The 13,636-nt window shown below is 43.8% G+C and overlaps 1 protein-coding gene across 10 annotated transcripts in view; it reads right to left on the reverse strand.

The window, feature by feature from the left end:
- Positions 1–13,636, reverse strand: part of ADCK1 (aarF domain containing kinase 1) — an 80,330-nt gene that overhangs the window by 37,264 nt on the left and 29,430 nt on the right. For all 10 annotated transcript variants that reach the window (XM_072337066.1, XM_072337065.1, XM_072337063.1 and 7 more), the window contains exon 4: positions 2,686–2,889. In XM_072337066.1, coding sequence (XP_072193167.1) covers positions 2,686–2,889 — 204 coding nt within the window. The remainder of the gene's footprint in view (positions 1–2,685; positions 2,890–13,636) is intronic.

The following is a 13,636-nucleotide window of genomic DNA, read 5'->3' on the forward strand; positions in this document are numbered from 1 at the left end:
GAACAAAGGACAGCCTCCCTCCTGGCAACAGTTTTTGTGCGGGGATAACAACTTCTCAGACAAGAAGTATCTGTTTCCTCATGCACAGGCTAATCATGCCATTAGAAACTACTTCCCATTACCTGTGCTCGCACAAAGCAGGGCTGAACTGACATCATTCTTAACATACAGCTTTACCTCTATTCAAGCTCCTTATATGAGCACCAGCTTCTCGGTGTCATCAGTCCTCCTGCTACTAATGACACATTGAGAAAATGACAGATGTGGGGCAGGGAACATATTCCTTTCTCATTCACTTTCCACAGCTGGTATCTTTTTTACTTTCATGGAACAAGGGAGATGGAAGTAGAGGTAAGACAGACAGATTCTTTCATTCATATCTTATCACCCATTTTTATGCACTCAGTTTTTTCAAACTCAGCCAGGGAATTTATCCAGAGCAAGTCCAACCTGTGATGTCTCCACAGTCTCCCCAACTGACATGTTCCAGCTCACAGTCTCCAGCATGCTGATGGTACAGAGCGAGAACTCAGTTGCCAGAAAGTACACTGCAATTCTGCATGGTGACAGCACCACCGTGTCAAATAGCTGTAAATCCACCTCACAAGCCTTTCTCCTTTGCTCAAAAATCTGTCCCATCAGCATGCTCTCCATTTAGACCATCTTTCCCATAAATCAACCCCCCTTTTCAATCATTCAAGTCTCTGATAAGATTATCAGGAATAGGTTGCATCAAAAAACAGACTGCTTCTAGCAGACTGAAGATACAACGCTTCTACATGTGATAATAGTGGGGGTTTATTTATTTTCATGCCCTTTTGCAAGCTCTTGTCTAATCTGTCAGCTTGTCACATTCCTCCCTAGGCATACCTGTTTTTTAAGTTTCTATTTCCCACATTTATTCTGCACTAATCCAAACTATGTGCAATAAGACTGCATCAGAGGAGCTTGCTCTTGAGCCTGTTAGGGACAACTGGAAATTTTACCACTGAATTTGAGAGGGTTAGGTCTAGACCTCTGGGAAGATTCCCTCACCCTCAGTTTCTCTTTCTGAATTAATCTGCAAGTTCCCAGGTGCAATGCATGGCCCCTGGGGGAAGGTTTCTGTAGCAATCTTTGTACCTTCCACTGCTCTGATACTCCAACTTGCCCTTTTGCCATCTATATTCCAGCTAAGTGCTTTGTATTTAAAATGTACTGAGGATGTAGCCAGACTGAAATTAAATTTACTCCTGAAGTATCCCTATTAAATTCTCTCAGCTTGAGTAAAGACAGCTTTGATGCATTAGGTTCCCTAAATCATTACAAAAACAAACAAACAAAATCCTTAATTTACCACCTTGTAACTAATAGCCATGGACCCAGTTTCACCAGGTGTTTTATTTTCATACATTCCATTCTCTTCATTTCTCTTTTCTTTCAATCTCTATTATCTTTCTCTCTTTAGCGTTTCTTCTTTCTCTTCCCATTCCTACCTTTTTTTTTCCCCCTCTGTCTCTTTAAAATTAAATATCGCCCAGCACTGCCCATGTGGGTGCCATGAATACTAAGAGGGAAGGGCTGCTGTGGAGACTGGATTCAAGCTGTCTCGGTGGGAATCAATGAGGCATAGAGGGCTTGTCTAGCTCCCAAAATGCTGAAAGAAACCAGGGTATATCTGTGGCAGCTGAATATGCATTTGAGAATAAAGAAAGGGGCCCACGTTTTAGTACGTGGCTCTACTTCCGAGAGACACCACACAGGCAGACAGAGGTGGCTGTTTTGGTCAAGGTGGTTTTCCACATCTGCAGAAGTGAGACTGCTGGGTGGAGCCCCATGGAGCAGCAGGGCTTTGCAGGGAGCAGACAGCCTGTCCTCCTCCATCTGTCCACTGAGCTATGAAACACAGCTGGTACTGGCCATGCTCTGAGGACACAGTGATGAGAAAGGAAGCATCTAGCTTGCAGGAAGGCAAAGGGAATGCAGGCCACGGTGACACTAATCCTGCCATTAAATTTTAGGGAGATACAAACTGTTATTCTTAACTACACCCACCACATCCAAATCCATCCACAATATATCCACTAGGAAGGTGCAAATACTTCACTCAAGCCCCCTTGTTCTCCCCATACCTCCCTCCTCACCACACAAACAGACTTCCTGAAACACCCCCAAAGAGCCCCATAAACCTCTTTTTATCAGCAGCTCTATGTGTACACACTGCTTCCATTCTTCAACAGCCTGTCTGTCCCCCAGCAATTCCACCTTTTCGGCTATTGCCCTTGCAGGGTTTTCTCATCCCTCCTCCCCTCCCTCCCACATCAGCTGTGCTCCTTGAAATGCCTCTCATCAGCCTGGGAGTTGTAAGGGGACCTCATCTCATACAGGGCAAAACACAAAGCAGCAGAACGCTCTCTCTAAATATCACAGTTACTTTCCTTATATCTGATGAACACAGACACCCACCTCTGATCTCAGTGCTGTGGCCTGCTGGGGGTTAATGGTGACAAATTCCTTGGATATTATGCTACCTGACCGCAAGAACCAGAAGTGATTTACGCTATTATTTTCTTTGAAGGTTAATTAGGGGCTCAAAAATGCAAATGGGTTGTCAGCGCCAGCTGGAATTGGTCTACTGCAGCCAGGGGAAGGCAGTCTTTCCTCACAGAGCCCTGCTAACGCACCTTTGTCCCGAGCAGCCCCTACCTCTTTGCCCAGATCCTCACGGATGACTTGCTCGATCTCTTGCCTTGTGCTCTGTGGGGCCTGGCTGTGCAGCACCTTGAGCGTGCGGGTGTACTCCTCTGGCAGCAGGTAGTCAAGTGCTCCCAGGTGCTGGCCCACCTTGATGAAGGTGCCTCGGTTGGCACAGCACAGCTCTCGGAGGCGCTCAGCAGAGCGCAGGTGCACCTGCAGAGAGACAAAGCATCAGCCAAGCCCTTTTGTTACCTATTACACACACAGATCCACATGTACACCTTCTATTTATCTGCAACTGAAACACTCTAGGAATTTCCTTTCTTGATTTTGATAAATTAGCTATTAGGACTCCACCTTGATTTAGTGGGACAGAAGCAGACCAGGACAGAGCACAAGGGGCTTCCATATGTATGTGCACAGGCACCATAACAAGAGACAGCAAATCAGCTTTTGGCTCTGCCCAGGGCCACATCCTCACCCAGATCATGATGTCTACCATCATTACTATCCACCACCGTGACACACAGGGAACCTTTGTCAAAAGACAAATGTCAGTACTGCAAACAATACTGGACACTCTTTGAAAGAACAGAGAATTAAAGTGAGAAGAAAACCACAGATACCAAACAAGGAATACTCAGAAACCTGGGAAAAGAGTCTGCTAAAAAATTATTATTAAAAATAATTAAAACTACAGGTATCTCTGGTAGTGAGGAAGGACAATACGCGGGAAGTTCTTCACACTCCTCAGCTCACTTCAACATACCAAAAAGGGAAATGACACCACTCAAGTTCAGACGTATCATAGTCATACTGCTCACATGGCCAACAAAGTGACACCAGTTTTATAATCTAGGATTTGGGAGACTTACTGGTTTTGCTTGTGCTAACCAAAAAGCACACAAATGACAAAAACTATCACCTACCACTTGCCCACTCCTGAGTTTTACTCTGCCTCTCAAGAGCCGACCAGCCACCACATCTTTTATTGACAATAATTTTTTCTGCTTTTATTACTCTCAGTAGGAAAGCCTCCTGCCAAGGACAGAGCTGCACTCAATATTCTTTCATAATCTTCAGATAAGCTTACCCAATACGTTAATAAAATCTAAGCAAATCAATGACAAAAAGCAACTGTGCACCCATCTCCTGGTAGTGCTCAGCATCTGTCTTAATAGAGGCCCTTAATTCCTATGGTTTCCATGTTGTAAGTCACTGAAGGTCAAATCCTGCATGTGCAGACCTCATCAGTCCAGGAAACACCAAGATACTGTGGTAAGAGACTCTACTGAAAGCCTTAAAGTATACAGCAGAGATGAACACCATCACAAAAACGCAGAAATACCACCACACACATCCACACCCTCCATTTAGTGACCACTTCTGCCCTCCACACAAAGCAGTGCTATGCCACATCACAAGGCAGGGCGAATGTCTTGCTTCTGGGAACGTCAGAGGACAGGCTGGGTGCTGAGCTGCAAGTGCATGAAATACGGGCCAGGGGGAGTGTGAGGAGGAAGCCTAATGTGAGAATCTCACACTCTGTGCGTGAGATCTGAAAGCTTGATGCACACATGCACGCACACACACATGCTTTCCTAGGTGGCCACAGGCAGGCGAGCGTAACTGCACAAAAAGCATGCTTAACTCAGCATACTGCCTGCTCAAAAGCTCTCACAGATGCATAGGTAGAAAATAACCTCCACCAGCAGCCCTGAAGCCTCTCATATTCCTGTGCCACATCTTACACATCTGCTTTAAAGCTCCTGCTGTAACAAGCAGGGCACTGTCCTGGTTGTTTTCTGCTCTCCCCTTCCATGTGCAGAGGAAAAAGCAAGACAGAAGGGAATAAGGAAAAGAAGCTGTGAAAAGGACAAGAAAGCAAAGAACACAGAGGGAGTAATTGGATGAAAGAGGAAAGCAGTGGGAAGGAGAAAGCCAGAGCATCTAGGTATTTTGTCACAGCACAGGCAACTCAGTCCATCACAGGGAAGCAGCCTACTGCAGCTCCAATAACTGCCCTCTGCACACTCCTCCAGCAGCAGAGGAACCCCTGCTGAAGGCTGAGTGGGGCTGGCTTCCCACAGATGCTGGGTCAGTTGCAGATGCAGGACACAGCACCAGGCCTGGCTCCTTACAGACACACTTGAAAGCCTCCAGCACCAAGTGAGGGCCAGCACATGGACTGTGATCCCCACAGGATGCAGCAGGAGCCCATTGAAAGGCTCTGGGCTGCTGCATGGCTCAGGGCAAAGCACCAGAGATGAATGCCAGGGCTGTAAGACAGGGCTGGGCATGAAGCCTGGGTGGCCAGCTGGGACCAGAGGCACTGGCCCCAGTGCATTTTGCCACCTTGTAAGGATCACTGGGGAATGGCTGGGTGGGTAAACGACCAAAGGCAGCTGGTAGGATGGAAAACTCAAGTAACTGCATATACAATTGATGCAGACACACTTGGATGCAAGGTATATCTTCATGCCTGTCACTGCAAACATAAGAGGAAATTTCAGCCCTCCCAAACTTATCCATCCTGCAGAGAACCTAGTTTGCCTTGTTACCACAGCAATCCTCAGCAACAGAGACAATGGCACTCTGACAGAAGAGTTAAATGGATCAAAAACCCCACACCCAGCATTCTCTGCAGCACACTTATGACTGGCCTGCCTGACAGTCTGAGAGACATCTGCCCTGGATGCTGTCAGAATCAGCTCCTGCCCATTAAAGAGAGTGTTGACTGCACAACATATTTGGTAAGAAGAAAACCTACCTGTAGCCTTCAACTTAACAAAACTTCAGTCTTTGTTAAAGGTAAAGGTGAGAATGAAGCAGGACTGTGAACCTCACTGTCAAGGTACTTTTCTTATCAGACAGGACAAGGTGTTCAGCAGAAAAACATTCTTAATGCTATTAATTGTCTTGATCACCATAAGCCAGGTCACTGTCCAGACATAGCATTTGTTTCTTTCATACACAATCTTCTCCTAGCCATAAGCAAAGTAAGAGAGCCTTACTCCTCCTACTATGACTGTCTCCATTGACCCACATTTCTGTTCTATCTCAAAGAAACTGCACAGTGAATGGAAATCCCCCAGAATGGCTCAGAGCTTTCTCCAAGAAATCTCACAAGATATTGCTTTCCTACATAAGCAGTACCTTGAAAATTCTTCTTATTGGGGAAAGAGCTAGGAACAACAGCTAGACATAGACCTGCTTGTATGCACCCTGCCTAGGAGCATGCTGCAAAGTAAGGAAGCACCTCACATATAGAGGATTACCAAGAATAAGCTTCCCTCTGGAAGCACTTCGGATCACAAATGCTGTCTGAGTGTGTAGATGACTCTTTCCCCAACCCACATGGGCATCTCTTTCTCACTCCACACTCTCCCCAAATTTCAGAAGGATCAATTCTCCATTAACCTACAGCATGGCTATCAGACCTACGTGGCTTACCTAAATCCTGACTAGACTGGGATTAACACTGCTTACTAAAATGGTTCCATGTAGGCCATAATGAAAGCAGAAATTCTCAGATGTGGAGTGGAGACACCTCTGGAATGAAGCATATATTCTGCACGCAGGAGAACATCCTTGATGTAGAAGCAGATCTGGCTTTTTGATGCTTTTGAAGAAGTCTTTGCTCACAGAGACCCTGGCAAAGCAGCAGACATGCAGGTGCCACAAATGAGCAGATATAAATTTGGCCTTCAAATGAAGGAACTGATTTAGAAGATAATAAACACCAAAGCTAAGAAACCCTGGTGCCAACTTGAGTACTTTATTTAGTGATAGATCTGCCAACAAAAGAGCTCCAAAAGGCCAATTAGGACAGTAAGGTAAGTGGTGGAAGCATTCTTCATATGAAAAAATCCTTCAGAAAAGTCATTCCAACCCTGAGGGGCACATTCATAGCTGGCAAAACCTGAAACAAGGATTAGGGATGCAGAGAGAAAATCTGAAATGCAATTAGTCAAAGACATAACAAACAAGTCCCCAGAAATTCCTGGTGATGAGAGCTGCCCCCAGGAATACTGCAAACATAAATTCCTCAGAAAGGCCTTCAGGCTGGATTTTGATGAGAAGATGGGTCTAGAACAGCTGCTTCTTCCTCTTACCTCCACACAGGGCAGCACACTTGGACAGGTGAGCAGGAGCAGTTCCAAATTGCTTCCTGACCATTTACTTTCACTTCAGCACCAGGTTTGGTGAGACTCTAGGCAGCGGAGTCTAGTGGGTGGCAAGTCTGCCCACAGCAGGAGGCTGGAACTTTATCTTTAAGGTCCCTTCCAACATAAGCCATTCTACAATCCCACCTATACTCAACCTGAGCAAGGGAGGGGGATGAACATACCTTCTCTTGCTACTGCCAGATGCTGAGAAGTCTGCCATAGACCTGCCCATCATTGCTAACAGTGGGGATACACTCCCCACATCAATATTTTTAAAAAGCTGAACACATCAATCATGTAAAAATTGCACAAGATTTCAAAAGGTAGCTGAAACGCTAATAATGATAACAAAAAAAAAGGACTGTGCATTAAAATTGTTAGTTTCCAGAGAACTGAAGGGGAACAAATGTTCATTTGCTTTTAAGAAATGTCCAGAATAACCTGGGAAATTATAATCCTGTTAGCGTTTATTCTGTATCAACTAAATTAGCTGAGACAATAATTACAAAGAGTACTAAAAATCACCTTGCTATCTGTGATACAGATGAAAAAAAGGCAACAGGAATTTGGAGAGGATAAAAAAAGAAATCATTCTTCACCAGTCCACTAAAATACTCTGAGCACATTAATGCAATAGTCAATACAAGAGAAAGGGGAGATATTCATCAGGGCTTTCTAGTGCCTTTCAATAAATTCCCCCACTAAAACTGAAAGGAAAAACAAGAAATTATTGGACAAGATGTAAGAGCACTCTTCTACATCTTTTGCTCAGTTATCCCATTCCCTGCTCAGAATTCCTTTTTCACAACACCAAGCCCGGAGCACTACAGATGGTAACAGTGGGAGACTCTCAGGATAGGACAAAGGTGCAACACGTAGTGTTGTTTTCATCACAGCTCCATTCCCACCTGCTCTGAGCAGTTTTAGGCAAGGTGATACTGCAGAAGTCCTGTCCACTTTAGCACCTGCAATACTGTTACTTCCATAGAGGCTGACCTAGCAGCAAAACCAACAAAAAATATGCTAAAAAGGGAAATGGGTACAGGTAGCACCCACAAGGCAGAATGGGCTACAATGGGATATCCTTCATCACTGCTGAAAACTAACAGTAGTGTCCTGCTAATCCCCTCTTATGCTAAGGTTTAATTTCCCTGCAAACAGTAGGAAGGAGAGAGGGAAAACAGAGCAGTGACATAACTTGCAAAAGATACAAAAGAAAGTATTCAACACTATGGAAAAACAAGCCCTGCCAGGTCCCTCCCAAAGAGAGGTAAGCAATCAATAGACTAGCAGATCACCTCAGCACCTATGGCTGCAAGGTTATATGTACCAGAAGGAGCAATTTATCCTATCCGCACTCTGGTGGGCTCTAAATTACTTGCAAGCATTGAGCACTTGCATCACGTTGCTGTGGATGGCTCAGCAAAGGCACCTGCTCAGTGCACTGTGTGGGCCTCAGAAAAAAAAAAACAAACCAAACAAGCTGTGTAACTATGTAAGGAAAGAGAAAAGATATCAAAATGCCACTGCATAAACTGAAAGCACAAACCTAACCTTAGAATCTGGACATTCCATCACATAATGAGGTAGAGGAAAAAAAGCAAACAGGACAGAGAAAGACAAGAATAAAATTAACACATATTTGAGAAGTAACCATAAAGAAGAGATCTGAAACATTAAGGGGCTGTTTTGATTAGAGAGAGTCACTATTCAAGAGAGAAAGGGGTTATATGAAATAATAAAAGGCAAATCTACCATCCCTATTTCCAGCTTTCACAACACAGTAAATAATATGGTATTCCACAAAATAACAATCTTTTTTAGACATTTTTTTCTAAATACCATTTTGTACAGCATTAACCAGGGGTGCTGGCTGTCAGAGGACAGAAAAGCCAAGAGCTTAATAGTATTCAAAAAGGCTCAGACATTCATGATAAAACAACCATACCTGATTTAATATGGAGCTTTTCATCTCTAAAAGTGCTTTTACAAAGCTCTTTACAAAACTCAGGATTGCTGTCCCCCATGTTACAGACTCATAAGAACATCACCTGTAATAAAATGTGTAAAGGGCTGTAAACGCTCTTGCTCAAGGCATCAAGACCAAAATCGATCAGCCACAGTGAAAGACAGGATGCAAAGAAGGTGCACTGATGGCTCCCATCATCATTAAAATCTCTGAAGAACTCATCTGGTGCATGCAGCTCCCATATTCCAATAATGCTGGGCAACCTTTTTGCTGTGGCTCAATGGGTTCCCAAGGATTTTCTATATGTATTAAATTCTCTGCCACTGCAAGGGCTTGGAAATCTTGATAATGGTGGTTCTGCATGCACACGACTAGTAGAACTATAGAGTAGAACAACAGAGAACCCAGAACCCATTGAAACAACAGTGTAGTTGCGTCCAAGGGGCTGTTATCTCCTTTTTCAGTAAGTGTGAATAGCATCCAGTTAATATAAACTACTACAGCCTTCCCTAACACTATCAGCCTAGTAATCAAATTGACTGACAGCAGGGATGAGGCACTGAGACACAATTCAAAATGGAATTCTTATTGCCTCCTTTATATACTACCTTTTATTCCTACTATTTACAAAAGCTCATTCATATGCACACCAGAGACTTCCCACTCAAATGCTTCCTTCCATTAATACTAACTGATCGCACTGCTGATTGCAAGCTGAATGTGTATCTTTGGAACTGGAATACTCCTGGTACAATGCAGCCCACAATCCAATAATTCATTATTTGTGTAAGTCTTGTACAACACTCACGGAGATTTCTCTGTGGGTTTCTGTCTGCCCATAAGAGATGAGGGCATTCTACATGTTCTCACTTAAGCAAGTAGGTTGGTACCTTTTCAGTCCTGTACTTCTCAGTCAGCTCTCTTCAGCAGTAAAAGAGCTTTCCCCAAAACCTAGTTTGGACTGTCACACCTCATAAGAGTCCTAGCAGAAACCAAAGTCCTTCAAAAATTCCAGCACAACCATAGGTAGCCAGTGGAACAGCCAAGAAGTGGGAAAGAAAGAGTTATGGCAGAGGTAGGGCAGTAGAGGTTGAACTTTCCCACTGATACTCTGTTACATTTTGCTGCCACATAAAAGACAGCAGAAAAGGGGCAGTCTGACAGAATGGCACCTGATGTGGAAGTGCAGATGATGAGAAGTTGCATCACGGAATCCCTCCACATGAGAAAAAAAATGGCACCTACTAACATTCATCAATGATCGCTGAACAGTTATGAAGACCAAACAGTGGATATGAGCACAATGGGAGATGAGTGGTGTGTTTCAGCAGCTGCAAGACCTCCTCTGGTGCAAATTTTTACAAAGCTTTTGTTAATTGCTGGTGAAAATGCTGATAGTGATAACTACGTTGCAAAATTGTATTCTGTAGCTGAAAACTTGCTCTACCAAACAGCATTACTGTGCTCTTTCTTATCTGTTGTAGTTTCTGTGGAAATAAATAGGAGGCATTACTGTTGGAGCTACCCACCTAGCTTGCAAAGGATTAAGGTCAGAAATGACTCCTCAGACTGAAGCGCTCACTTCTTAGCCACCCAGTTCCATGAACACAGAAGCGAGGTGCCACTCAGCTAGCATGGCCAGTGAGCTCTGACCAAAGGGAAGGACATAAACAGTGAATCTATGTCAGCTGAAATATAGTGTTGCTGATGGGGCCTTGCATCACAAATGCTTGAGCAGCTGAAATCAAAGCAGATAAACACATTTCATTACTTAGGCAAATCTGAGGAAATCAGGAAAAACTTTTCCAAACAATTCAAGGCAGCTCACTTGCAGATATACAAGCTACCACCCTTGGAGTCAGCAGGACCACAAACGTCCATGCACAAGCACACACAGACAGCTGACCTCACACCTACAGTGCACATACTCTCACACTAATACCTTTATTCACAGTATGGTTTTCAACAGTAAGTATAGCTCACAAAGGGGAGGGCCAGCACCAAAGCCCTAGATCAAGACACCACATGGTTAGGGAAATATTTCTACTTAGCTGAGGTACATCTCTTCCAGCAGTCAATGGAGAAGAAGAAGCAGTGCTGCTCGGCCACAGTCACCTTGCTGAACTCTACCCTTGCTGACTTGTGCACTCACAGCCAGTGCTGATCATCTGCTCATGTTCCATCTTCATTTTGATCCAAGCTCGGTCATTTGTGCTCTGATTATCCCTCATTACTGACGACCTTGCTGTAATGAGTTTTAATCTGCCTCATATTAATTAGAAACATTTTCATTAGCCAGCTCAATTTTAGGTAAATAGCTAATAGAAGCAACTGAGCAGCAATTAGTTATCTGTGGGGCAGTCCAGGAGAAAAATCAGAAGGGAGCAGTTGATTCCCCTCTAAACACCTCTGTGACATAAGACACTGTTCTTTCTAAGTCTCCTTAGCAGAGAGAATAAGCAGCATAGGGAAGGGATGGCCAGATAAAATAACTGGGACGTAGCACTTGTACTGCTCCAGCATTACCTGCCTGTTCTCACCCACTAATGGTTCCAGATCAAACTCTTGAGTATGGTAATCTGAGAGTGATGTCAAGTTGAGCCCTTTATCTACAGACATCAACTCCAGTGGGTGTGTGACAGTTGTGCCAGTAAGATTATTGATTCGATGCTGCAGGCAAGAGGCCCATACCTCAGACACAATCTTGAGGGCTTGAAAGTATAAACATTCAGAAAACTAAATCTCTGCTGCAAGGAACAGCTAAGACACACTTCGGCATAGATCAGCAGTAGAGTTCTTGGACACCTGAGTAACTTAACCATAAGGAGGAAATAAAATCAGTTGTCATACTGTGAGGTGTATTTCCTCTGGTAGGTACAGGCGCTGAATATACTGCATATATAATATATGGCAGTACTGGACAAAAGCCATAAAAGCAGCTGTCAGCACACAAACCAGAAGAGTGCCCAGTTCACCAGTTCATAGCCATTCTGGTTTCTGCAAGATTAGCAGGAGTAAAGTCTGCAGAAATTTAACACAGAAGATCTGATACATTCAAGGAGCCAGTGGAGGCAAGAACAGTTACGCACCATTGGTAGAAATATACTTGAGTTCCAGAACAAACTTCAAGTAAGCATTCATTCCGGATGGATTCGGAGACATCTTCTGCCAGTCAAAATTTGAGTGGGTCCCCCAGTACTGTCAGGACTGGGAATAAAAATCAGCTCCCTGTTCTGTTCTCTGTGCTAGATTATCTACCCAACACACCAAAAGCAAGAAGACAGCTGGAACTGAACAATAAAAGACCCTCTGTTACTGGTTAGAATTCTCAGAGATACTTTTTCCTTCTGGTTTCTATGGCTGTTTGAAATGATCTCTCCTTCGCAATTAAAGAAATTGATGATTTACTGTAAATGGACACAAAGTAACACCAGAGCATTGCCTCACTAAAGATACGGAAGTGAAACTTTGGAAGGTAAGAAAGGAAGAAGAATTTACAACAGAACTATGTTCTAAAGCCTCTGAGTAGAATGGTGAACACATATTTCAAAGCCTAAGCTACTTCACGGGAAACTTGGAGGGCAAAATGAAAGCTAGTTGCCATTCCACATGCCAAACCAGACTTTATATTTCTCACACGAGTGAAACTTTCTCATAGTTCTGTGCAGCTCTGTGCTCACGCCTTGATCTCAGCCTGCTGAGGACAGTGGGTACACAAGGCTGTCACGTGCTAAACTACAGTGCACCCACAAAGGAAAGCCACTCAACAGCATGGCTGCAGAAAGCAGAGCCATTTACAGAAGCTGCAGTGAAATTAGGCACGTGTCTCAATCCATTGATCACAGTGCCTGCAGCTCCTGTTACAGAGGCAGGTGAAACGATAATAAATTTGACACAGTGCCTCTCAAATTCTTGCTAGCAAAATTAATTCAGCTCAGCTTGGATCAAATCACGTGGACTAACAGTAAAAACAAGCTGAAGGTTGTGAAGACACCATCTACAATAGTCCTGCCTTTACTGGTGGTGAGGGGGCTCCTAGACATCACTTCTATTAAGTCCTGCTTTAATCACTTTTAGTTGTTGTAGGGAACAAGATCAATCGAAGTGCATTACATTCAGAAGTGTTCCCTAAACAAGAACTGCTGACACACCCTACAGAAACTGGGCATTAATAACCTGATGGCAGGAGGTGATTTTTGCAGCAAAAATGCTCCAGGGGGAGAACACTCTCCAGACAGTTATACCCATTGCAAGAAAACACTGGGTAGGAATTAGCATGGGAAGTGAGTGCAGGTCCTGGGCAATGGAAAGGGAGGGAAAATTAGCTCAAACAAGGCCACAGTAGGATTTAGTTGCCATTGATCTTCAATGGCTATGCACAAGGAGGCTTCACAATAGGGACAGGGGTGCAAAGATGGTCTTTGCACTGGAAAAAAAAAATAATAATAAAATAAAAAAATCCCAAGTCACAGGTAAAGTAGAACAAGCAAAATGAATAAGGCAGGGTATGACAGGAACCACTGCAAGACAGCTGAGCCAGGATGGTATTGATGAGAAGGAGTTTCACGATTTGCCCTCCGTAATAAAACCAGTGATACCAAGAGGATTAACATCTTCCAACTGCTCAAGTAACCAGACACTGTAAACAGGAAGGGAAACATACTGAGTATTATTGGGGACAGTGAAGAGATGGAAAATGAGATGAAACAAATATCAAGTTAATCTGTCCAACGTTGAATACTCCTGACTGTCAAAGAAAAGTGACAGATCTCAGTAGCAAACACGAGGATGGACACTTGATTGCCTCTTTCCTTAGTCTCCT

Source organism: Excalfactoria chinensis, chromosome 5, assembly GCF_039878825.1.
Source record: "Excalfactoria chinensis isolate bCotChi1 chromosome 5, bCotChi1.hap2, whole genome shotgun sequence".
Classification (NCBI taxonomy): domain Eukaryota; kingdom Metazoa; phylum Chordata; class Aves; order Galliformes; family Phasianidae; genus Excalfactoria; species Excalfactoria chinensis.